We start from the raw sequence: 26,578 nt of genomic DNA on the forward strand, positions 1-26,578 counted from the left end.
GCCCGCCGCGGTCAGAAGGGCGTGGCGCGTCGTCGCGCCGACTTTTGCTCGTGCATCTCGCGGCCGAAATTGCGCCAAGTCGTCGAGGAGTCACGACGATCATCTCGCAACGCGAGCTTCCTGGATCCTGGGACACTGTCTTGCGCTTGGTCACGTGCTCGATGACTTACCGCTTATCTCCATCGTCGTTTAACCCTTTCGTTACGGCAGTCCGTTCCACCGGAGAACCGCCATTGAACGCGACACCGCACAAAATGTGCACAAAAGTGTGCACATTACGCGCCGGCAGTTTTCGCTGTTCGAGCTTACGTCTCTCACCTGAACAACGCCGCCTTGACATTCTTTTGTATGTACACTTTTCCAAGTGTTAAATAACAATTGTTTGTTCGTATTATATGATAAACATTCATACAAAATTATATTAATTACATAAGAGACGTATATAAATGAGTACATTTTATATATTCCCAGTTATTTGCGTATTTGCAGATTTTACAAATATACGTGTATTATAAAGAGAAGTACGATGTAGGATAATTAATATATTAACTTGAAATTTCTAGTAATTTAATTGGGTATGATAAACAATCTGAAACAAGGCATTCGTACACACAGAGGTCGTCGCACGGATGCCGATTATAATGGGCGCTCGTAACGAGAAAGGGTTAACATCTCGGGGGGCTCTCCGAGTCGGCTGACTCGATTAATTGGCAAAATATCTCGAAATCGACTCCCGCTGCTCCCTCTTTCTCCCTATCTCACCCTCTCGCTCGCTCGTCGCCCCGGTCCCTCCTATTTCCGAGCGAAACGGCCAATATGCAGCGGGAGGACTGTAATTCGCACGTCGGCTCGATCATGGCGGAGGCGACGGCTCGGCTAATTCGAAGCGATATTTCGGGACTATCCGTAGGGATGCAACGATAAGTCGATAATATCGAAATATCGAATATTTATCGTTATTTTCTTGTCTCCGATAAAATCGACATATCGATATGAATTTTATTGATTTTCGTATTTTTCAGTTACAGCTCTGGGGACCTATTACGGTTCTACGACCGAGATGAAAATTACAAAAGTGAGTGAATTCACTAGAAAATATATTATGTAATTACGTAATTGCTCGATGTCTAGTAAATTCGCTCACTTTTATCATTGCCACCTCAGTCGTTGAACCGTAATAGATCTCCTGCTCCATGTGTGTGATGATCTCCGGCAAATGTGACTGCGGTTCATTATATACCGCTTCTAATAAGAATACGACAATGAATTATATGAAGATAAAAATTTTTTTAAAATCCTTTTAAATTTTTCGTGCATACCCCTTATATGCATACCCCTATATCTATACATTTTTTTATAAATTTTTTATAAATTTTTTATAAATTTTTATAAATATCGATATTTTTCAAAATTATCCATATTATCGTTATCGATACTTTGAGAAATCGTTGCATCCCTGACTATCCGTCGCCGGGGCCGGCGCTCTGACCCGCAGAGTCCCCCGCAGTGTCCCCCCGCAGTCGGCTCCGGTCGCGTTTTATACCTCGTAATTACCCGCGCTTATTTCGCCGCGTCGCCGTCGCCATTATCCGCGTGCAATCTGGAGGAAATATATCATCGGGGGGGGGGGTGTACACGAATCGAGATAGAGGGAACACGAGTGTCGAGCGGGCTCGCGTGACACGTGAGCGCTTAATTAATCCGCTATCGATCGTCTGTAAATGTTCACTGTCAACATTAATGTCGAGTAATAACACGTCGATACAAACACGCACACACACACACACACACACGCGCGCGCGCGTAAATGCCGCTTTTTATCCTCAGCTAGAGGTCAGAGGTTGTCACAAAGCGCGCCGCGATGCACGCGAATTTCGACAAAAGCCTCGTTAATTAATAAGCGGGGGGAGAGGGGGAGGGAGCCGGTGGCGGGGTGGAAGCGAATGCTGTGTGCATTGACACGTTTAATCGGCGGTGGGGCGGGAGGAGATCTTTTTACACACGGAGCCCCCCCCCCGACGAAGCGGCGCTACAACTAATTACGGGGATTTTTGCGGGGGGCGCGGTGATTGTGCGAAAATTGCCGGCGTTCGGTGCGGCGATTGCGGCGGTGCGCAGCGAGTTTCGTTATATTTGTCCGGCCATTTATATTCGCGCATTAATCCGTTCGCGTTGCATTTGTGCGTTCGTTTACTCGCGAATTCCGTCCGCGATTTATCGTTTCGTATGATATATTGCTTCCAAACCCGGTGGGGCGGGGGAGGGGCAGGCAGGAGCCGAAAAACGGAAATAAAACCGATAACACGGCGGTGGCGAGACGCGAAGATAAAAACGGCCGAGACGAGAAATCAGCGTGACGTACGCGGGGTGAGAGAGAAATCTCCACGGACGCGGAAGGAATACAAAGTCCAGGAGGAGGGCTTCGTTCCCTCGGAGGGGGGATCTTCCGCGATACATTTGCAACTGCCGCCTCTGCTCGGAATTCTGCTCGGATCGTTCTCTGTCGATCCCGCTTAAGTCACGGGCGTTTAATTCGCAGGCGCTAGGTGGATCCCGCTCAGCTTTCACAGAGTTATCGGCTCTCCCCTTCGGAGCTGCTCTTCCCAGCTGCCCCCGCAGGCGCGGGGAATCGGCCATTTGCCCGCGCGAGGGAGGGACCCATCGCGATCCTCCGGGAACGTCAAGCTCGACAGCGGCGAAACTGCGCCCGATTCGCCGGCGATTTCGCACGCGCGGACTATTCCCGAGCGGAATCGCGCGCGACTCCGGGATCAAACGCGAATGAGCGGGTTACGAGCGGGGGTGAACTGAGAAGGGGCGAAGCTCTCCCCCCGACGCAGCTTTTTGCTCGTCGCGGAGCGACGAGTGCGCTAAGCGCGAACGATAAAGTTCCTTTCGAACTCGGCGACGACGCTCCTTGAAACGCGGCTCGCGTCGCGGTGTCACACCGCATCCGCGGTATGTACCGCGGTGAGGAAGGGAGGGGGTGCACTACATGGTAATAAAGTATATATACACACGCGGATTGGAGACGCAGGCTCCGCTGTATCGATCTGCTCGGAACAGAGAGAGAGAGAGGGAGGGAGAGAACAGGCGAGCTAGCTCGACGCGAGCGGACGAATCAAACCATTCGAGCTCGGCGGGATGAGTAAATCATTCGGACGAGTTACTCCATGACGATTCATCCGGAGACTCGCCAGTGAGATGCCGCGCAGCCCCCGGAGAGCACCCCTTCCGCCCCTCGTCGTCCGTAAGAGATGGACGTCTTCATCGTGTTTTCTCCGTACACCTCCGGAGCGGACGAGGTGACGCGACTGCATTGATTAATCGATGTCTCGTTGATTGACCAACCGATTGAAGTCGAGGTGGGGAAACTTTGCAAGCGTCCGCGGGAAGCGCCGAAGAAACGGAAACATCAGTCCGCTCAGTCCGTGTGCGCGTCTCTTAATTAATTTTCCGCGAAATTCTTTGCAGAAACGGGCAAAAGGGCGCGGATTGAAGCGGCAGTCGGTAATCGACGGTGACTTTGGGGGTTGAATTTAAGGGCGCGAGGAGGCACACATTCCCCTCGACACGTCCCCCGATCTCGACTCGATCTTCAGAAGATCGATCTTTGTCTTGCGAGAGCGAATTTCTCCCAAACCGATCCTTTCCAGATTTTCATGCAAACCGTGTTCATCATCAACGTTGTTTCGCCGAATGAAAAATCCAACCGGGGCGCGAAACCGAGCGCGAAAGAATAGGTAAAGAAGAAAAAAAGACAAATTTTTGTAGGAAACGACTGATATTCTGAAAATCGAATCGAGATATCGTATACCGTTAGCGTCGCATCGGTGCCATCGCGATGCAACGCGATACGACCAGCTGCCTGTGAAAACGCTTTTTTCCATCTTCCTGCCGAATTACTCCCGCGGCGCGATCGAGCGCTAGCGAGCGGCGTTTTCGCTCCCGAGGACGAGCACGACGACGACGACGACGTCGTTGACGATTAGTCGCGATTTCAATCCGGACATTCTTTCGGCGCCCTGGGACACATTTCCTCGTCCCATAGTGTGGCATCGGCGCGCGCTATCGCCCGACACGGTATCTCGTTCGTTTGATCAGTCAATTAGTATCATCGATCGTCGATGTGTCGGTTTTGCGGCCGACCGCTGCGGCCGTTAATTAAGATTTCATTGCCGCACGAGCGCGCGCGCGCACGAGACTATCACATCACCAGATACTGTCACACACACATTCGAATTGGAATATATTGTCGAATGCGTTACTCGGGGAACGGTTATCGCGTATGCGACGGATCTGCTCTCCATCGTCGCGCGTTTACGCGCAAGGAAAATGGCGCCTTGCGGTCGACTTTCTGGTAGATATATTATATAGAAAACGGTACACCTCACCGATTTTTTTCATTTTGAAATATGTTACAAAGGATGAAATTCTGAGTGACTTTTCCTAATATAATTGTATTAGGAAAATATAACCTCAGCGATCTTCTTCATTTTGAAATATATTTTGAAGAAGGAAATTTTGAGTGACTTCCTGATACAACTATATGGCGGTCGCTTATAGTTTCCGAGATAGTTGATTTTGAAGTTTTGGAATTTTCATTATCCTGGAATTAAATTCCAGATATTATAAGCTGACGTTATTTACAGTATAATCCAAACAGTATAATCCTAACCTAACCTAACTTATTGCGTCTTTATATATTGTTGGGCGATATTGAAAAGATCTCTTTAAAAGCCACAACACCTAATTATATGCAGATATTATAATAAGTTAAGGTGAGCCTGGTGATAGATCTTAGGAGAACTTTTTTCAACAGTGTCCAAAAATATATAAAGATGCAATAAGTTAGGTTAGGATTTGTTTGGGGGTGCGGGGGAGGGACGGAGCCCCTCTCCCATTTATATGTACTGTTTCCTATATTTAAAGCGAATGAAAACTGCTCGTCTACTTCAAATATACTTCAACGTACAATTATAAAACTTTAAAGTCAAATATCTCAGAAACTATAAGCGATCCCCATATAGTTGTATTAAGAAAAGTCACTCAGAATTTCATCCTTTATAATATTTATATTTCAAAAAGTGAAAAAAAATCGATGAGGTGTATCCTTTTGTTTTCTTTATACATACCGACTTTCTCGCAGTGGACGAATAATTTCGGACATGTTTTCCCCGCGAACATGTCTCATTCACGCTACCCCGCCTCCTTCGATTCCCTTGCTGAATCATCACGTGTCTCTCTTTCTCTCGCAAAGTCGCACGTGATTAAATCGCGAGAACGTCGTGGACCGCCGTGAACGAGCGCGGGTCCGAAGGCGAGTGTCTGCGCTGCGGGTTGCCGGGAACTGCCGCGTTGACGAAAACGAGAGTGTCGTTTCGTCTCGACAAGGACCATCGGACCAACGACGGCTGATGCAAAGTCGCGGAATCCGAGAGTGCGCGCGCGGATCGAAGATCCGGTCGAAAGGTCAGAGTTGACTCGGAATCGACGAAAAGTCGCGCAGCCCCGCCGTCGATTTGTACCACCGAGCCGCCGCGCCGCGCCGCGCCGCGCCGGCTGAAAGATTGAATCCGTCGTCGGCGGCGCTGCATTTTCCGCCTCGGGGAGCCCGGAATAATTCATTTTTCCTCCTCCCGTCCGCCGCCGCACCACCCCGCGGCCGCGCCTGGCCGCCGCGAGGCGACGGAGCTGCTTAACGCGTGTTGTACGGCCGAATTGCGCGTTTCTCGACGTCGGCCGATTGACGCCGCCCGAGCAAATTGCCGCGAGGGAACGCTTATTAAGGGCCTCGGTGGCCGATAATTCGTCCCTCGCAATTTCCACTCGATAATTCACATCGTGCAGGACCTTGCACATTTAAGCGACACGCGCGGCGAACCGTGTCAAGATGCAGGCAGCGGCGAGAAGTGGCCGCCGCGGCGGCGATTACAATTTGTTCCCCCCGCTCGCCCCTCGCTCGTCGCGCCGAGATTGCGCGATCATTTCGGCGCGTCATCTCGCGCACGTCGTTTCCACGTCATTTGTCTCACGGTTGCGGCGCGGCAGTTTCCGCGCGACAGCTATCTCCGGTCTAATTTGGGCTCCTCGTCCCACACGGGACCACCATATCGGTCTTTCGCGATCGATCATGCGAAGAGAGAAAGAGAGAGAGAGAGAGAGAGAGAGAGAGAGCGCTCCAGTGAAATGAGCCGAATTGCCATAAATCGCTGCCGCGCGCGACCTTTGCAATTACGCCGTAATTATGAAGTCCGTGGAAACCTCGAGACGTTTACTCGCGCGACAGTTATGGCGTTATCGCGCGGAGCTTCGCCTTTGAGAAATTACGCGCGACTGGATGGAGGAAGGGAAGTAGCATCTCCCGCGCGAAAGTCAACGCTCTCCGCGCTTACCGAGGAAATCTTGAAGCGGATTGCAATTATCCCGAGACTCGTACAAGCGCAAAGTTCTCTCCCTCTCCCGCCGGCATTCAATTCCCGACGCGTAAAATTAAAAGCCCTTAATCACGCGAGACTCCGGATAACATCAACATACCATTTTGACGTTCGCTAAGTGTCTCTTAATCCGTTAAATTCACAAGCGAAATTTCTCCTCTCAATGTTAAGCCCCCCCGATTTCTCCTTTCCGCGCGCACACTCCCCCCCCCTCCTGCCCGCTGCTCCCACCGCCACAGTCCCCCGAGCAGTTGAAACGCGCACCGTGTCTTAATCCCCCGTCAAGTCGAACCTCTCGCAACTTATCTCGAACAATCTACCACCAACGGGACTGACGATCTCGGCGGTACAAGCGGGGTTACCTTTTAATCACTTGAAATTCGCCCGCGGTGCTATTACGCGACATTTCTCTCTTTCTATCTCCTCCTCCCACTGCCCGCCCTCTTCTTTGTTATTTTCTCTCCTGTCGTCTCCGTGTGTCTTCTCGAACGGCGCGTCTTCGACGCGTCGTCGCTCGCACGTATTAACGATGCGGATCGAAAGCTGCGAGCGGTCGTCAGTGTCAATGTTGTTTATCATCGGGCTGCAACACGCGCGTCCACATGCACGCGTCACCCCGTCGCGTGTTCACACACACACACACACACACACACACACGTACACACGCGCACGCGTAGCGCGCTGTGCATACCTTTGACCCAGATAAGGGGAAGTCGATGCGATTCTTATCCCGGGTCCACAGCCGCAGGGCACCTCCTACGGTGCTGAGCTTAATGGAGCTTGAATACGTGAAGATGAGGACGAGTCTAGCTCGGGGCGACCTTCCCCGAAATGTCCGCCAATTTCGTCAGCCGATCCGAGAGGGAGAGGGAGAGAGAGAGAGAGAGAGAGAGAGAGAGGGGGGGGAAGGGAGAATCGCCGCATTAATCCTTTATCCGGTATATCGCGCGATGGAAAAACACATCGCGACAATATCGGTCGACGTGTATTTGATTAAAATTCCGCCGGGAGGGACCGCCCGACGCGCGCGCGCGCGCGCTCTTTACTCGCGGCTGCGCGTAATAACGCGCGGATGTAGTCGTTGGTGTCTTCTTCCCCGCGGAGGATTTTCGAATGTTGCGAGACAAAAGAGGACAACATTTCTCACGGGGACTCGCGACGGATAAAGAAGCAGTGCTCCTCGCATCTCGCGACACTTCCGTCACGCGACTGATACGCCGCACGCTGGTCTGCAGTGGCGTATGGATGACGCGATACACATGACGTTTGCCCGAAAAATCTGCAATATTTCTCTTTCTCTCACGTGAGACGTGAGCCGTTTAAACAAAATACCGCATACTACGTTTTCAAAACATACTACGTTGAAAACGTAGTAGTTCAAAACGTAGGTCGAGCTTCTCCTCGAGAGAGAGAGAGAGAGAGAGAGAGAGAGAGAGAGAGAAAGAGAGAGAGAGAGAAAGAGAGGGGGGGGGAGAGAAGATAATCCGCGCGATAGCATTTCGGAATTTTCTGCGCGCCGAAGAGAGAAATCGCCGAACGAATCGTTCCAGCGATAACTTTCAATGCAGCAAACACTCCGTTTCTCGTGCCTGCGTCGAGTAAGCGCCGGGACAAAAGAGGTCTCGCTTCGTACAATACAACAAAGTGTCGTTGCGTTCTGAAAAGAACATCGGAGACAACGCGGTGGAAGTCGCGAAGGAAAAAAGGAATTTCGAAATCACGACAGCTTCGTGATGCCGAACGTGCGAGTGAGAGAGAGAGAGAGAGAGAGAGAGAGAAAGAGAGAGAGAGAGAGAGAGATTCGTTAGAGAGGAAGAAAGAATCTCGATTCTCCCTTCCCACCCTTCGTCTCGGCCGCCGATACGGCGAACGCGCTGCGTTCTTGCCTGCGGTAGAAAAACGCTTGAATAAACGAAGCTTACACAGAAACCCTTTCGAAATAAGTGTTAACTCTCTCACTTGCGACGACGCCCCCGTCGCGCCGCGCCGCGAGCCGAGCCGAGCCGAGCCGAGCGGATGGTGCGCGCGAGGCGGAAAGTAGGGCAGTGGGCGAGCGCGCGCAGCGGTGGCACCCATCTATCCATCCATCCAGCCAAGCAAGCAAGCAACCAACAAGCAACCAAGCTTCCAACCAGCGATACCCACCCTCCACGCTTGCGTAACGTAACGTTACCCCAGTTTTACGTCATCGTCCACCCGGGCATGACGTCACTCGGCGTCGACGGCCCGCCGTCGCCGCCGCGCACCCCACCGATATGTTTCAGCCGCCATAAACTCGTTGCGAGCTGCGCTTCCGTTCTCCCTCGGCACCCTCGACCCCCGCTGTCCCCCTCGCCTTCCTTCCGCCTTTCACCGCCTTATCCGTTCCTAATGACGTACAATCGAGTGCAGCAGCGGCTGAGGTAAGGGTGAGCCGCGCTCTCTTCTTCTTCCTCTGCTGGGAAGGAGGATCGACAAGAGGCTCGGTTAAGCGCCAGCGAGAAGGCGGAGGAAGAGAGAAAGGGAGAGAGAGAGAGAGAGAGAGAGAGAGGGAGGGAGGGAGGGAGCTGTATAGCCCTCTTATTGTTCGCGAAGACTCGTTCGGCAGACGCGCGGATCGTATCGAAGTATGAATCCAGGGTGGATCCTCCCTGGATCGAGATCGAGGACCGTTACGGGCCGTTACTTCCCGAGATGCTCGCCTCTGGTTTATTTCTCATTTGAGGCTCGTCTGGCCGTCCCGGAGACGATTCCTCGGCTCGGCGAGCGGCGAGGGTCCCTCGGCCGTCCGCAAGCCTGCCCGCGATATCGTTGAAACTTAGATATTTTCTTCGTGGCTGACTTCCTCGCGTTCGGATAAAAGTTTCGCGTTACGGGAGAGTTTATTTAGAATTATCAGCGGAGAGTAGAAATGGAAGAGAGGAAGCAGGTTTCATTACTTATTTTCGGCCCCGAGACTCTCGCGCTCGTAAAAGATTCCCTGCGGTCCTTATAACGCGAGAATAAAATCCTGAAATAAGAATGAAGGCGATCGAGCAGGATTCGCAGGATCGGAGCGACGAGATTCACCGACGAGCCGGCCGCGCTTGAGAAGAGAGAGAGAGAGAGAGAGAGAGAGAGAGGGAGAGAGGAAAGGACAAATCTAAAAGAAGGGAATTTTGTGCGATTTTTTCACTCGAATTCCCCGCACGACCGAGAACTCAATGATGAATGAGCTCCTCGTTTTCTCCCTCTCCCTCTCTCTCTCTCTCTCTCTCTCTTTCTCTCTCTCTCTCTCGTTATCATCGTCGTACTAAAGAGACCTCGAATTTCGCGACTCGCCGCATGTAGAGCTTTACGATCAGCTCTCTGTGTCGTCATCGGTTACCAGGTGTCGGGTTTTCGATATCGGCTCGCTGCTGACAGCCAGCTATTGGCTCGCCATTAGGTCGCAGTCGAATGATAACCCGGACTCAGCGGCCAATTCTTGACCGAACGTCCGTGCGCCGAGCGAGTTTCTCGCGTAGCGACCGACGCTGCTCGACGAATCTCGAGGTCAAACGCGTCTCTTATCTGGGGAAGACGACGGACCGTAAGCAGCGCTCGCGACACAATCTCCAAGTCGTAGAAAGCACGCGCGAGACTTCGTACTTAACCCATTATGCTCGTGACACTCCCGACGAATCACCGCTGCCATCTCCTGCATTACAGGGTAGACAATAAATACGCCCCGAAACGCCGCGTTCACGAAGGGCTAACATTGTTATGACCTAAGCTAAGCTGCGAGTTCCGCTCATTCTCTCGCCAGCGACAACATACCTCTGCGCTTGTATTTTTCGTGCACACAACTCGCAGATATCGTGAGATTCGGAAAGAAAGCCGGTCAAGTTTCTCTCCGAGATCACCGAGACGAGCGAGCAGAGAGACCGCTCGATCGCTAATCATCCGTTAAGAGAGGAACTGCATGCGGAAGGCCATTTTTAAGGCTATTTTTACAAAAATTTTTTGACAGACGGTAAGTTCAATGGACTTGAAATTTTCATAGTGTTCATTCATTAATGTTCAAAGTATAAAATAAATTTTATTGAATCACAAGAACCCCGATCCAATTTATAATTGTAGATAAAAATGCAGTCATCCGTTTGCGAGCTCTATGTTTGCTGTCGATATAATTCCGAGCCCTCCCCCCTCCCCTCTTACTACTCTGAAACCAAAAACTGAAAAAGATTTTTTAAATATACGGTTGCCATTACAGCCCGCAGTAAAATAAAGGCAGTGAAGCCAAGTTTGGAAAAATAATGACTGTACAAAAAAAAAAGTATCGGAAATGAAACTTTATTCAACTTGTAATCATGTTTCAAAAAATGAATAAGATAAAATATAACTGTGTTCGAGGTAGGGACGAAAATAACATTTCTACTGTATATTGTTTAAAAATTTAATTATATTAAAAATTATATAATATATAAATATGTGAAAAGCATATTGAAAATTTAAAGTTATTCGATTCAGTTTTTACGTAATCGTGTCGACAATTTAAGAAAATGGTGTTTCCAGATAAATGCGTTTAAAGTTTCGTGTGTACATTCCATCCACAGGTAGTAACAAATTTATTTTATACTTTAAACATTAATGAATACATTGTGAAAATTGATCTTGTAGTTTCTATTAAAAAAATTCGTAAAAATAGCCTTGAAAACGGCTACTGCTCTGCATGTAATTCCCCGCTTCAGGAGATTGGAGGGTCACATTGCTGAAAAATCGTGCTTGTATTTGATAAATTCTGTGACGAACTGAATAAATGTGCGAGAATGAAAATTTTAGGTATAGTTATACAACACATGAAGAGTAGAAAAATTTTGTTTATTAACAAATACTCGTATAAATATACGATATATATAGCTGAAATATATTCTCCTCTTTTTTTTTTCAAGTTATCGTTTTTGCAGCAATATCTCGGCTCTCGGTCCAATCCAAAATGGGTGGTCCAATCAGAGCGAATTTTAGCTAGAAATCTCGAGGAGGCTTATCATTATTATATGAATCACTAGAAAAAAAATATCGAACAAAATGAACAAAATGGCAGCTATTATTAGGAAAAAATTCAAATTTTTCAGTTCTTTTACAATAAAAAAACCAATATCTCGAAATGAAATATTTTGACGGAGTTGTCCATGGTTCACCTGAGAGCCACATGAACAGATATTATTGCTGTAAAATTTCAAATCGATACGAAGCTCAGTTTCGGAGAAATCACTGCAAAAAGTTGAACAACAAATTTTCGAGAAAAACGCGTTTAAAATTTAAGTGGACGTATATTTATACGAATATTTGTTTAAAAACAAAATTCTCCTACTCTTCATATGTCATATAAATATATGTAAAATTTTCATTCTTGCACATTTACTCAGTTCGTCACGAAATCATTATCAAAAATAAGCACGATTTTTCAGTAATCTGACCCTTCGGTCCCCTTAATGCGTTAATACGATGAAAACGGGACCGCTCGAGCGTCTCCGTTTCGGCGCGACATGTCGCGTATGCACCACGTGTCGTGGCGAAACACGTGGACGCGCGTCATGACGATTGGGGAAGAGTAGCTCGTGTTTGCTCGTCGATGTTTCGCCGAGATACCGCGGCGGTTTAAAGCCCTTCGGGCTTGAAAGACTGCTCGCCGGTCCCTTAAGCGTCGTCTACAATGGCAGTAAGCAGTAAGAAATAAGCGTGAACAGTAAGAAATGGGCCAACCACAGTTGATTATTTTTGTCATAATCGACTGTGATTGCTTGATTTCTTACCGCTTACGCTTACTTCTTACTGCTTATTGCCATTGCAGACGACGCTTTAGTCGCATGCGTTGCTCTGCGCGAACCTGGCGGTTCAAACGCTCGGGTGACTCGACGACAGCAACATTGTACACTGATAGAAAAATATAGTTGAATTAACTATAATCTCACTATATTTTATAGTGAATTTTGACATCAACCATAGTTTTATAGTTTCATAGTTTATAGTGAAACTTGCAAAATATAGTAGAATAAACACAAATATATAGTCAATGATTGTCTTAAATAATCGTTTAGTTACTTCTACCACATATATGCTAATTTCTCATTCACAAATATAGTGAGATTTAATATTCATATGGTTACATCTGTCATCATTTAGCAAATATTCTGGTAATATTGACTATATAAAAGAGTTACTTTACCTACCATTTTATATTTGTATCCGTACAATAATTTTAGTTTAACTTACTATAATTCTTAGTAAAAATATTATATGCTCGGTTATACTATGCCTATATCGTAATTATTACCGATATTATGGTAATACTTATTGTAAATATGATATTTCGGACTATAATTTAGTTACTATATCATCGGACTATAATTTAGTTACTATATCATTATACAGTTCCAAATATCATATACTTTTCTCTCAGTGTAGCAACGGACCTCAGTCTCCGTTCGCGGGTCGCCGCTGGCCCGTACAAGACACAGCGATGCGAAACAAATTGTCCGTTCGAGGGTCAACACTGCCGTCCTCCGTCCCCTCCCGATGACACAACGTCTGTCTCTGTACCGTTAATTAATTTCGCCTTCTCGAGCCGGAGGCAGCTCCGACGAAGAGCGTGTCGATTTTGATTCGATTAGCGAGTAAACCGCGCTATCGCCGATGTAATCCTCCGTCGGTCACGCTTCAAGAGAAAATTATGATTGAATTGTTGCGAATCGTCATGTGGATTTTTGGCTTGTTCTCTCCCTCTCTCTCTCTCTCTCTCTCTCTCTCTCTCTCTCAACATTCGTTGGGCCGCGTGCGAGCGTGCAAATATTGATTACGTTCTCCGAGAGCGCCGACATTTTCGGTCACGACACGGCGTTTACATCATTAGGACGGACCGCGCGTTGTTATAACGTCGACTCGAGAAGCGAGGAAGAGGATAACGAGGTATTACGAAGCGCATCGCCGCGCCGTGCGCGGCCGCGTCCATTTGTTTCTGTCGGCTAATGACGCACGAGCCGAATGACGGATTTTCCTTGCGGCTGCTTGACAGCCGAGCGTTGGCTTCGTTGTAACCGTTGTCCGGTTATCCTATATATGGACCCCGCGCAACATAGGCACTCTTGTTCCCGCTGTCCGTTGGCGTACACTCGGCAAAAATCGAACGGCGCCGCGACTCGAGCGCGCGCTAGAGCGACGGCCGGAGGAAGGGAGGGAGGGAGGGATAGAGAGAAAGAGAGAGAGAGAGAGAGAGAGAGAGAGAGAGAGAGCTTCCGTTCGCAACGCGTTCAAAGTCTGTCCTACATTTTCCTCGTTATCCCGAATTCTCCCTGGCGCGGCCCCGGCTCGCACGAGAGCATCGCGAAGGGTGGCCGGCCGGCCGGCGCGGTAACGCCCCTCTCGAGCGCACGGTTAAGTTATAGCGATCCCTCTCGAGAACAACCGTAATATCCGTCTTCCTCGGGGAAGAAGCCGCGCGACGCGTCGTCGCAGGATCTCGCCAATTATTCGTTGCGGGCTGCTCGAAAATAGAATTCCGAGTGGTCCGGCATCTCGCGCGCGCTCTCTCTCTCTCTCTCTCTCTCTCTCTCTCTCTCTCTCTCTCTCTCTCTCTCTCTCTCTCTCTCTCTCTCACTCACTCCTTCCCCCTCCCTTTCTCTTTCTTTCTCGTTCTCTTTTTCTATCACCTGCTACCATTACTCATTCCCAGCGTTGCGTACGAGTCGATTAGAGTCTCAGTCGAGCGAAACAATCGGCGATAATGAAAATTAAAGGCAGTCGTCGTATGTGTAGTCGCGATGAGATTAATTAGTGCGCGCGATCGATCGAATGAAAGCTACCCGATCGAAAAAGTCATTCGATTCGCAGTCGCGCGATTTGCGCGCGCGGTGTTAATTTTCGTCATTTCGTCGTCCGGAACTGAATTATCGCTTGATCCTCATTCAATTATCGCCTAGCGACTGTCCACTGCCCGTCGGCTCTTAATGACTTCGTTGTTCCGGCATGTTGTCATGGTAAAAGTTGGCACGGGATTACTTTGCCGACGATCGTCGCGCGTCTCGCTGTGAGATAAGGACGAGCAGAAGGCGGGAGGCGGATGCGGCGTCTGGCCGTGATTAAAAGTCTAAGCCGAGCCGGTATTTAATTCGCGGACTGTCGCTTCCTTCGACATCAAAGTGTCGTGTTACGCGTGTTATTTAGTTTCGTTCGCCGGACGAGCGAACGAACGAACGAACGAACAGACGTTTACGACACACAAGTACACGGCGTGGTGTACGTTCGTAATCGCTCGTTAGAGGCGACATTGCGAGCCAACAGGCGTCCGCGCGATCCTAAGTGAGCGATAAATAATTAGCCGTTTAAAGACGATGACAAGGTCTCGCGCGGTACGCACGGGGGGGTTACGACGTCGGTTTAAGTGGAGGAAACTTTAAATGGACGCGCCCGAGGACGAGTAGTTCGCCGAGGAATTAATTCCTGCGCGCATTTCACTTAGCGAAATTACTCGACAAGAGTTGCACACGGATTTCCTTCATCGATCTCTCTCTCTCTCTCTCTCTCTCTCTCTCTCTCTCTCTCTCTTTCCCGACCTCTTCCCGGCCACCCCGCTTCCCCCTCCGTCTTCCGCTCCTTCGCTCGCGCAGGAGTAATCCCGCAGGAATGCGAATTGTACAGGAGCTGAAAATTACCACGCTACGCTCTCGATAGTAAATAAACTACGATCTAATGCACATCTCTCTCTCTCTCTCTCTCTCTCTCTCTCTCTCTCTATCTATCTATCTATCTATCTATCTATCTATCTATCTCTCTCTCTCTCTCGCCCCCTCTCTTTCTCACTCCCCCGCTCATTCTCTATACAATGCACGCGATATAGTGTATACACATCGCGAATATACACGAGGGAAAGCGGAGGGGGAGCGGGGAGATTTCGCTCCGCGTATTGTAATAATTCGTGAGCGCGGCGCGAGTTGTATGACGCTGATGCGAAATTAATACAGCGGGATCGGCAGTGATTCTCCGCGCTGTTTAGTGCGGAAAAAATGCATTGTCGGGCACAGGCGATACGCGTATCTGTATTATAATTAAAACGCGATACATCACGGCGCCGCGCGAGTTTTCCTCGCTCGACGACTTCGCAAATCCCCCACCGCCGGCGATGTATCGGCGATCCCTCCCGGCCTCCCTCCCTCCCTCCTCTCTTGCGATATTTCGCATCGCGTGATATTGCATTTGCATTAGCGTGCATTAAGTTAATGCAATAACAACGGCATCGGTAATTACGAGTATCGCGGGTGAGCGCATTCGCCGATAGCGAAGGAGCGAGCGCGAGGGACAGAGCGAGAGAGAGAGAGAGAGAGAGAGGGAGCGAACTTTAAATTCTCCCTCGGCGGTCAGGTCCTGCCTGCCATAATCCAATTAGTTCGCTCCACGTGCTCGGCAAATTCCTGCCGAAAATTACGACGGTCCGTCGCTGCAACTCGACGTCGACGTTCGCCTGCGCGTATAAGTGTATCGCGTGTCCTATCGATCGCGGTGACGCTCGCTGTTCCGTAAAATCGCGGCTATACGTAATGGAGATCTTCCTGGGCTCCTCTCTCCTCTTCCGCGGCCCCTCGGCCCTCAGGTGTAATTTCGGCCAGCTGCCGGCGCGGATTGCCGCGGTGTTGCCGCGGTGGTATCGCGGAGAATTTTCAAGTGACGGAAGAACAAGAGAGTACCGAGAAGTAAGAGAAAGCGAGGAAGGAAAGGAGGAATATGAAGAGCGAGAGGGTGCAATTGGGGCTGGTAGGGGTGCGGGCGAAGGTTCGCGGTAAGAACACGGAACGGGGCCGAAACGTCCCTCCTCGCATCGTCCGAGCGGCGCGACGCGCGCGCAAAGTGGTTTACGCGAACTCGAAACAAAAGATCCACAAGGATGGCCGCGGCGAAACTTCGACTCGAGTTATTATTAAATCCTCGCCCCCTTCCCGGCACACCCCGTGCATACCGTGAAAGTAGCGAGAGCAGCCGGGGCGGCCGCGGGAATCGCGGAATACGGCTGTTTCATTGGAATTGTAAGGCGAGATCGGCGCGCAATATGCGGCTCGACACTCGTCGCAACGGTCTCGATCTCTGCGCGACTCTGTGAGACGGCCCGCTGTCTTTACGATAATTCCCCAGCCGAGGGAACTTCGCCATCGATTACATTATCTCGCTCGCTCCGAGCGAGCGTTTCCTTATCAGGACGATCGGGTTGCTGGTCGGCCGGCAGTCGCGCAAAAGTCGCCGGCAATAACATTTTTACGAGTGCCTCGCGCGCACGAAATACGTTTTACGTCGACGCATAAAACGCCTCCCCCTCCGCTCCGCTCTTTCTCTCTTTGTGTGTCTCTCTCTCTCTCTCTCTCTCTCTCTCTCTCTCTCTCTCTCTCTCTCTTCCAAAAGCACGCCCCATTCATTGTCGCGGGCTCGCGAGCTGGGTGTGTAACGCGCCGCCTTAATTAAGCCGGCGGACATGAAATTCGCAACTGGGTTGCACGCTCGCAAATTTACCTGCACGTACCTCTCGCCGTGCAAATTTCAGCGCGCGCCGGCGCGCGCGAGTTAAATCCTCGTCGATTTGCTCACGCATACGCGACCGAAAGTTAAATTGCCGTTGCATTATAAATTCTGCAATTGTATACCCCGTCGTCGCTTTGTCCGCCCGCGAGTTCCCGCGCGGGCGGCGACGATGTGCAACATCCGCGCTCGCGTTCTCGCTTTTCACGAGGCGCTTCCTCGTGATCCCATTAATGAGCAAGAAGGCTCGCCTTCATCGCGCTTTTACAACTCTCTCCCTCTCTCTCTCTCTCTCTCTCCTTTTCTTTCTTTCTTTGTCGACCGATGCCGGTTGATCGATGCCGTCGCGACGAGGAAAACGAAAAGCGTTCGTTCGCGCCGTTTTTTTTTTTTCAACTGCGAGTCCGTGTATACAGAGTGATCACGAAGCACTAACTGATGAATATCTTCGAGATGTAAGAGCGGGCAGGGAAAGTATCCGACGAAAATCGTGCACAAAAGTGGTCGTCTAGCACGGCGCGGTGAAGTCTTTCTTCGTCCTTCTTGGTTCACCGCGGGAAATCACAAGAATAGCACGTCCCACGCGGTAATAGTTATTGTCTCGCTCCTTGTACATAAATTTGCAGCTCGAGTGGCAAGGACGACCCTCTATATGTGAATTGCTTGTGTGCATTCCGGTGCTGATTTTTAAGCTGCGAGACTTTAATCCTTTAACGCCTGCTGCTAACTATAGTTACCAGAAACGCATTTAAGAATCCATAACTTATTGTTAGTCGGAAAAGGAGATATTTTCGTTTTTTTTGCACCACTGTAAAGGTGAATTCTTCTTCTAAAAAATGGTATATAGATTGTACGTAGATTCGGTTTAGTCTGTTTTTAGCTCAGTTTTAATGATAATATGTTTTGTCAAATTCCCAGTAGGCATAGTTAGCATTGTTACTGACATCTAGCAGTGCGCTATGAATGAATAGATTGGTATCTGTTATAATTTTATACATTTGGAAGCTTTCTCAGATGCAAAGTGTGAAATTAAAAGAATACAGAAATTCAAAATGGCGAATCCAATATGGTGGACACGAAAATCAAGAAATCAACTTTTCGTGAAACTTGGTGACCTACAGTTTCTTACGCGGCGAAAAATGAAGGGACGATTGACTATCTGATTGACTATGGTGATCTTCTATAAGATATTCTTCTGAAATAGTAAGCTTGACGCTCTAAATGATAAACTTCACTCACAAATATAGTAAAGTTACAGCTCAAAAATGTCAAGCTGTCAGAGTTATGTCGTATAGATTACCCCTCATTTTTCTCTGTATACACTGATAGAAAAATATAGTTGAATTAATGTATATCTCACTATGTTTTATAATTCATTTTGGCGTCAATCATATTTTTATAGTTCGTGGAACCTACAAAATATAGTAGAATAAACACAAATATATAGTGATTGTCTTAAATAATTGTTCAGTTACTTTTACCACATATATGGTAATTTCTCATTCACAAATATAGTGAGATTTAATATTCATATAGTTACATCTGTCATCATTTAGCAAATATTCTGGTAATATTGGCAAATATTTACTACATAAAAGAGTTACTTTTATCTACCATTTTATATTTGTATCCATACAATAATTTTAGTTTAACTTACTATAATTTTTAGTAAAAATATTATATAGTTGGTTATACTATGTCTATATCGTAATTATTACCGATATTATTTGTAATACTTATTACAAATATGATATTTCGGACTATTATATAATTTAGTTACTATATCATTATAGTTCCAAATATCATATACTTTTCTCTCTCAGTGTAGGTTGCTCATTTCGTATATGTTTTTACGTTCCAAGTCATATTTACCAATAAACAAGAAACGAACGATAAAAGAACCGATATAAAATTCTGATATTCTGATATTTTTTTTGGTTATCACTACTTATAGTCTCAGTTGAAAAAAACTCAAATTTTATTCTTAAAACACTTGTGAAAAAGTCGGGCGTTAAAGGGTTAAGCAGCTTCCCGACGGCGATGGCGAGTAATCTCCTTCGACGACATTCGGCGTCTTAAGCGGCGAGTAACCGAAGCGCGCTCGTTATCAGCTGCCGGGGGACGGACGGAAAATGGAGATGAGAAAGAAAGGGGAAAACGTTAGATCGATTCGCCGACGGCCGGAGAACGGTTTCCGATGCGAGTCGAATTTCCCGTCGACTCCGATTATTCCCCGCACTCTTGCGTCGAACAGAAGCGCTCGCGTATTCTCGCGAGACTCGCGCGCTGGCTTTCGAGGCTGACCAAAGAGACGAGAAGGAGGAGGAGCAGGACGAGAGAACGGGCCGTCTTTAAAATTCATCGTCGCTGTGTAACGCCGCTGGAAAAGACGTCATAAGACAGCGGAATTATGCAGGCAGTTAACTCGTGCGCTGCGCCAAATAGGATAGCAAAAGTCCGCGTTACAATAAAACCGCCTCGCGCATTATCCCGTCGGCCAGCTTTCCCCGAGGCGAATGTTCATTTTAGCGAATTTTAAGCCTTACGTGCTCATGGATTATAGCCGCGCGCGCGTGCTGTACTCGTGTCTGAAAACGCGGGACGCGTATTATCCCTTCGCCCCGAATCGAAATCACGATTAAAGTGATAGCACTCTCCCTCTCCCTCTCTCCTTCGTTCTTCCGTCGTCGAAGCTTCATTCGGCTCTTCCTCTGTAGTAAAACACGGTCCCTCCGCGTCGTTTGACGACAGGCAGCGTCGGCGTCGGCGTCGGCGGCGGCGGCGGCGGCGGAGGAAATTGTGATGATATTCATTATCCGTCCGCGTCGGAGGGGTGCGGAAGGGCGAGACCGAGCCTTTGAAGCGCGATACACATTGAACATCGCGATCCGCGAGCGCGTCGATACGACGCGCGCGCAGCGTGTTTGATTTATTCAGCGCGCGCCGTATAATCGCGGGATAAACAAGACATATCCGTCGGGCGGCGCGTCGCGAAACTAAAGCACAGGGAAGCCAGGCACCCCGTCAGATTTCGCGTCAGAAGCTCCGCGGGGGAGTGTTCACAATCGAAGCTCGCGGGAAGCCGGGAGGGAGGGAACTTAGCGGGGCCGGGTTTTATTCCGGCAAATAAAGCTCCTCCGCTCGCTGGCGGGGGGGTGGGGGGAATTTCGCGGCAGGGCGGGCAGGCCGAGCTGTTTCGAGAGGGAAGAAGACGACGACGGCGGCTCTCTTTCTCCCGGAGGATATTCAGAGGGCATCTCTCGATGTAATTCCGTAAACGTGGAAACGATACAGTGCAGGCAGGGGGAGAGGGTTTAGGGGGGATCGACAGATTACGGTCAGCCGTAATCTGTCGGCCAGATTGCGCTCGGACGCGCCGCGCGACATCGGGATGAATTTAACGCTAGTCATGCGTGCGATCCCCCCCCCCCCGTCCGAGGTTTTTCTATCTTCACACCCGCGACGCGCGATCGATCGACACTCCCTCGAGCTCACGCGTAATCGCACCGGCCGACACGGATGGCCGCGTACCGAGATGGATCCGGCGAGGTTGATCCGGTTAAATAAGGTCAACCCTTTCGCGGCAACCTTTTCGGCGGCTGTTTGTCGCGTAAAGTTGCTCGCTGGCCGGGAGCAATAGTCGCGAGAGCGTTTGTGTCGCTTAATTTTTATGCGCTTCATCTGCCGATAAAGAAACGATCTTGCATAGATACGCGTGAAAATTGTTTTATCGGCGCGGAAAGTGAACAGCTATTTTAAGAAAGGAATTATTTCGTGTTGGAAAACCGCTAGAAAATAATTGAGGAGACGTTGAACGTTCTGTAGCCACTTTAATCGCTCGACACAACTACCACACGCGCGCGCGCACATAACGACACAGACGGGGAAAAAAATTTACAATCCTTGAATCTCTCTTTCTCCTTTTTCCGGATGATCTCGCGCGAAGTAGATAAACGTCGCTTCAACGTTACTGCTGCAGCTGCGACTGCAGTTGCTCTCCCTCTCTCCCTCCCTCTCTCTTTTTCTCTCTCGCTTACGGTACTAATACAAGTGAGAATGATCACACACACACACATAAATATATTTTTGCGAATAACTCAGCGCGTGCGATGATACCTCTCGCTTTTCCATATGTATTTATCGCGAAAAAGTAACGAGATACCGCGGCGTGCGCACACACACACACACACACACACACACACGGTGTATCTTTCTCACGCTGTGACATCTCGGTTACGCTGAAAGCTCCGACGTATTACGGAAATATAGCAACCGGGATGACTCGCGCACGTAATCTTCACGGTATACCGTCGCGCCGAATGACAGCCCGCCGTTCGCCGTTATACAGATCTTCGCGTTACAGCATCTCGTGATGTAACTTTGCGAACAGCTATCATCAGGTACCGCTCGGGCTTCTGTGCACATCCCTCCCCCCTTTTTCTCCTTTTTTATGTCGCGAAGCCCCGCTTAAAGCCGGCGTTTCGGTTTAAGGTCGGGGCTTTAAGCCTCGGTTTGTGTGTTCGCCCTGTAGGTGTGAACGTAAATAGCCGCCGTTGCCAGCAAAATAACGCATCACCGGGGTGTTCCTCTCTCTCTCTCTCTCTCTCCCCCCTCTCTCCCTCCTCTCTTTATTTACCACCATCTCTGTGTGGCGGGCGTTTACCGGCGCGAAGAGACATGCCTCTCGTTCGGCGAATAAAATCGCGCCGTCGAGCGTCGATTTATTCGCGAGGCACAACGGCGATTTATCGCGATTTAACGCGTAATCGCGACGAGCGTGCATAGCTATGTCGACGCCGGCGATTCGTCCGCTTGGTGCGCTCTCTCGTCCCTCGCGGCCTCACGAGAGGAGAGACAAAGATGAATTCGTTAGGCGGCGGATCGCGCGCGGCCTGAATTCACAATCTGCCCTCTCGTCGCGAGTCTGCGATCTCTGCTTGCGCGAGAGCAGCCGTCGCTTCTCCCTCGCGAGAGAGACACAACCGTGACCCGTTTTCGCGCGCGGCCGCACGCATTCAAATCCGATCGGCGAGCGGCCGAAAGCGCGTCGCGCGGCGGAGGACTCGTCACACACACACACACACAGAGAGAGAGAGAGAGAGAGAGAGAGAGAGAGAGAGAGAGACGAGAGCGCCAACGCGCAGTGCGAACGTGTGCTCTCGAATAAGATAACGCGCGCGCCCGCTCGCGTGGGTGGATGAAAGAGGACGGCGTGGATAAATGCGGCGGCGGTCGCCCAACAGAGAGGGAAGAAGAGGAAAAAGCGCCGGCGACGGCGGCGACGGCGGTGGCGGCGAGAGAGGGTCTTTGCCGAGCTGGATGAGAGAGGAGAGAATCGGGCTGGCGAGGAGCGAAGCGAGAGCGGGCGGGCGGGGGCGGCCGCGACGAGGAGACGGAGAGAGACGGACGGAAGGGGTGAGAGCGTGAGAGGGAGGGATGGTTGGCGTGGACCACGAAAGAGACCGGGAGGGCACCCGCGGAACGGAGGATGCAGGCAGGAGGCTATCGGCGGCCCGGGAGGGAGCGGAAGGGGACATCCCCGGGGCGCGCAGGCGCCGTGCGAGGACGAGGAAAAGCGGGTGAGAGAGCTGCTCACTACGCCCGGGACGCCTCGCGCGCGGTCCTCGCTGGAGAGCAAGCGAGAGGGAAACCGGGAGGGAAACACGCGCGGCGGGACGAAGCGAGACGAGACGAGAGAGGGAGGGAGGGAGGGAGGGGGAGAGAGAGAGTAAGAGAGAACGGCGTGGTGTTCACGACGGGGTGGGGTCGCCGAGAGGAGAGGGTGTAGAAGCGTGCGCGCGCGACGTAGCGCGGGGTGCAAAGAGAGGCGGAGGGGAAAAAGAGAGGAGGGAAAGAGAGAGAGAGAGAGAGAGAGAGAGCCCCTGGAAAAGCCGGGGAGAGAGCGCTTCGCCATCACTGTGCGCGACCGACCGAGCGACCCCCTCGCAGTGGCAGTCGACGTTTTCCGCGAGGGAAAGCTCGCTGTCGCGCGCGCGAGAGTCCAGTGTCGGACACGATCGTTGCACGCTCGGCACGTCGTTGAGAGACGAGAGGTAGAGAGCGAGAGAAGGACGGGGAGAGAGGAAGGAGGGTGTGTGAGCACGAAAGGGTAATAGAGAGAGAGAGAGAGAGAGAGAGAGAGAGAGAGGGGGAGAGAGGAGAAGGGCGGAAGGAGGTTGCAAGCGAGGGAGGGAGAGAGAAGGAGAGAGAGAGAGAGAGAGAGAGAGAGAGAGAGAGAGGCAGGCAGGCAGGCAGGCGGAGAAAGACAGATAGACGGAGAGGGAGAGAGCTGGTCCAGGAAGAGACGCGCAAGGGTGGTGACCCGTGACTCCGCAGCGCGCTGGAGGAGCCAGTCTGTTCGACACACGGCTCGTACCACTGCTCTGCGCGCCCAGTAGCGACGGTCCGCGCTCTAGTCAGCCGCGGCGCAGTAGATACGTCCCGCCGCGTTCTAGCCAGACGACGAAGGCGCGCTGCGCGCACCGCTCGTCGCTCTCCCCTGACCAGTCCCTTCGCCTCATCGCCTGGTCTCTGATGCCGTCTCGCTCGTGATAGCAACGGCATCGGCAGCAGCAACAGCAACAGCAACAGCAGCAGCAACAGCAGCAGCAGCAGCAGCAACAATTTTGTCAGTCGTGCGCGCGTGTCTCACAGATCCCGAGATCTCCCTCCCTACTTGCCCCTTTCTCTCTGTGTCTCTCTCTCTCTCTCTCTCGATCTCTGGACACGTACCTGGACCCTCTTCTCGCGGAGGGAAGCGCTCGACGAGGCGACGGCACGCGCTTCCGAGTATCGAACGAATCTCTCAAGCGCAAAATCAGGTGGGACGGTATCGCGCGAGATCGCGCTGCCTAGGCGTACGCGTGTGTCCGCGCTGTATGCAGCGAGGGGATCGCGATCGACCGTGCGTGCGTTTCTCCCTCCGAGCGACCGAGCGAGCAACCGATCGATCGAACATACCGCACGTACGTACGACGACGTACGTACCGTACGGCAGCGCGCGTGAATCCAGCAGCCGAACCCAGTGATCTCGTGACCTTGTGACACCGCCTGCGAGAGAGACAGAGAAAGAGCGAGCGAGCGAGCGAGCGAGCGAGAGAAAAAGAGAGAGAGAGAGACAACGAGAAGGGAAGGGAGAGATGCATCCGCCGAGAGACTGAGAGAGCGCCCGCCTCGGCCGTACGTAAGCCGATCGCCACCGTGTCGCGGCGCATGTCGACTCCTCCCAGCTCGCGAAGAGGGTCGGCGAGGAGGGATCGAGGCGGAGGAGTAAGTCGCGAAGAGTGCGAGAGGAACGCTCGCTCTCTCTCTGTCTCCCTCTCTGTCTCTCTCTCTCTCTGGCCGGGAGGGAACTCCGCTTCCGCGATCTCGCGAGTTCCGGCGCCGGGCTCGCTCGAGAGCCATCGCGATCGATCTCGCGCCGTCGCTCACTCGCCCGCTCGCGACGTCCCGACGCGACCGGTAAGGACGATCGAGCGCGTGTGCCGTTCCGTGATCGCCGAGGACCGATCGGAAACAGCTGATCAAAGCCCGACCTCGCTGATTCACCACTCCCGTCGATCCTCCGGGATCGTCGACGAATGTCACGACGATCTGCCGATCGTTGCAGCCGGCGGTCGGTTCGATCGTTCCTCGCGGACCGAGGACACTCCGTCGAGTCTCCGCGCGTCCCCTCCCCGTCGAGAGTGCCCGGTCTCGCGGTGGACGACGTCCAGGAGGACACGCGACAGGAGCGTCGAGCCTGATCACGAGGAGATCAGCGAGCCGCAGCGAGGGACGCACGCAGCCGTGAGCGGAGATCGTACATCGGAAAGCCGTGCGCGAGCGATCGGTCCGGACGATCGATCGATCGAACGAACGAACGAACGAACGAACGGCAGGAGGCCGCCGGGGGAGGCGGGGGGGGACTATTCCCGTCGGAGCGGCAGCAGGAGGAGAGCGCCGAACCGCCGAGCGGCTATCGGGGAAGCGTGGACGACGTCGCGCTGAGCTTCGGCTGGCAGCTGGAAGAGGGGGTTTCCTCGCGTTCGCCAGCCCCGGTGGTAGCCCCGGAGAGTCCGGCGGAAAATCGAAGACGCGTCGAAAGCATCATCATGAGCGAGGGCACGCCGAAGTCGCAGACGAAGATCGTCGTGCCCGACGGTTCGCCAGCGCGGCCGCAGGCTGGTACGCATCTCTCCCTCTCAGCGCCTCTCGCTGCTCCTCGAGCGAGAGAACTCGCTCCCGATCCTCCGCTTCTTCGATCCGCTTCGCCTTCGATGCTCCTTCCGCCTGCGCGAGCGAGCGAGCGAGCGAGCACGCGCGCGCCGCCGACGAGCGGAATTCCCCGGAATGCCCCGCTCTCGCGCGCTCCCTCGCTAGCGAAGTTCGAGAGACTCTCGGCGATCCGGCGACGGGCGACTTTCCGCGAAAATACTTGGCCGTGCGATTCGCACGCCGAGATTGAGGCCTCGGCTAAATTCTCAGCCCTCGTGCTCGCTGGAGGTCGCCCGGCGACAGTTTCGCCTTCTCTTTCGGTGGAAGCCTACGAATCCGCTTCGCCGGGAATCTCGGGGCAACCGCGCGACGAACGACACCGAGCTTTGCATGCGTGTCGTATTTGCGGCGCTGCTGTGTTTCTTTCTTTCTTTCTTTCTTTCTTTCTTTCTTTCTTGTATTACGAGTCTCCGGGAGGGAAATTGCTCGCTCTGTTGAGATTTGCTCCGGAGAATCTCACCTCGACGTAACATCAAACGCGTTCGTTTCTCGCGCGAATCGATATCTCCGACTGAGAGTAGACGCGACACTTGCTCGACGAACAAAAAAAAAACAGAAAAGTTAGGACGGAAAGGAAAGAAAGAAAGAAAGAAAGAAAGAAAGAAAGAAAGAAACGGGTGCGAGGGCGAAGGAATCGGCGAATCGGCAGATTCCGACGTCCGTGCCGCCGGACAAAACCCGTCGATTTTTCGTAAACGTCGGCAAAAATTAATGGCCGCTACTTCACACAGTGAGCATGCTCCGCGAAATATGGCCGTTGAGAGGATCATAACCGCGGGGATTAATCGCGGCTTAAAGAGGAACTTTCTCTTTTTGCCGCTCCTGCGAGTGACGAGCGCCACTCCGTCTTATTCCATCCCGCCGTTAATTGACTCAAGGTCATCCTTTTTTAGCCCGATACTAATTCAATTAAGCACAAGGCCGCGAGGTGAATCGATAGTGCACACGAGACACACACAGGCTGTGTGTGAGAGAGAGAGAGAGAGAGAGAGAGAGAGAGAGAGAGAGAGAAAGAGAGAGAGAGAGAGGGAGGTGGAGGCCGGGCGGGCGGGCGGGAGGGAGGGAGAAGTAGCGAGAGCGCGGCGCATATATACTATCGTCGAGTATCTCAGTGTGTTTTTAACACCGTCCGCTGATAGCTTCCGATAGATCCTCTAAAAGCGTAGTCCCTCCCTCGTCCCTTCGCCTCCGCCTCCGCCTCCGCCGAGCGTCGAATGTCAATTCTCGCCTCGTGGAACGTGGAAGAGAAATTAAATAGCCGAGTTTCTCGTAAATATCGAAGAGGAAGTCGTTGTCGCTCAAGTTCGTCACGTAGTGAACAGCGCTTATGTCTTCCCGCGCGTGTCTCCTCGATATTCTTCGATTATCCGAGCTCGATTGCTCGA

The 26,578-nt window shown here is 51.4% G+C and overlaps 1 protein-coding gene across 11 annotated transcripts in view; it reads left to right on the forward strand.

The window, feature by feature from the left end:
• The window catches only part of kcc (solute carrier family 12 member kcc), a 114,765-nt gene that overhangs the window by 60,299 nt on the left and 27,888 nt on the right, over positions 1 to 26,578 (forward strand). The window contains exon 1 of one of the 11 annotated variants that reach the window (XM_025299656.1): positions 23,185 to 25,103. The exons of the other annotated variants lie outside the window; for them this stretch is intronic. Within the exon in view, the coding sequence (XP_025155441.1) occupies positions 25,031 to 25,103 (73 nt within the window). The 5' untranslated portion in view covers positions 23,185 to 25,030. Of the gene's footprint in view, positions 1 to 23,184; positions 25,104 to 26,578 lie in introns of those variants that run through there. 11 annotated transcript variants of the gene reach the window in all.

Source organism: Harpegnathos saltator, unplaced genomic scaffold (genome assembly GCF_003227715.2).
Source record: "Harpegnathos saltator strain DR-91 unplaced genomic scaffold, Hsal_v8.6 scaffold288, whole genome shotgun sequence".
NCBI classification, from domain to species: Eukaryota; Metazoa; Arthropoda; class Insecta; order Hymenoptera; family Formicidae; genus Harpegnathos; species Harpegnathos saltator.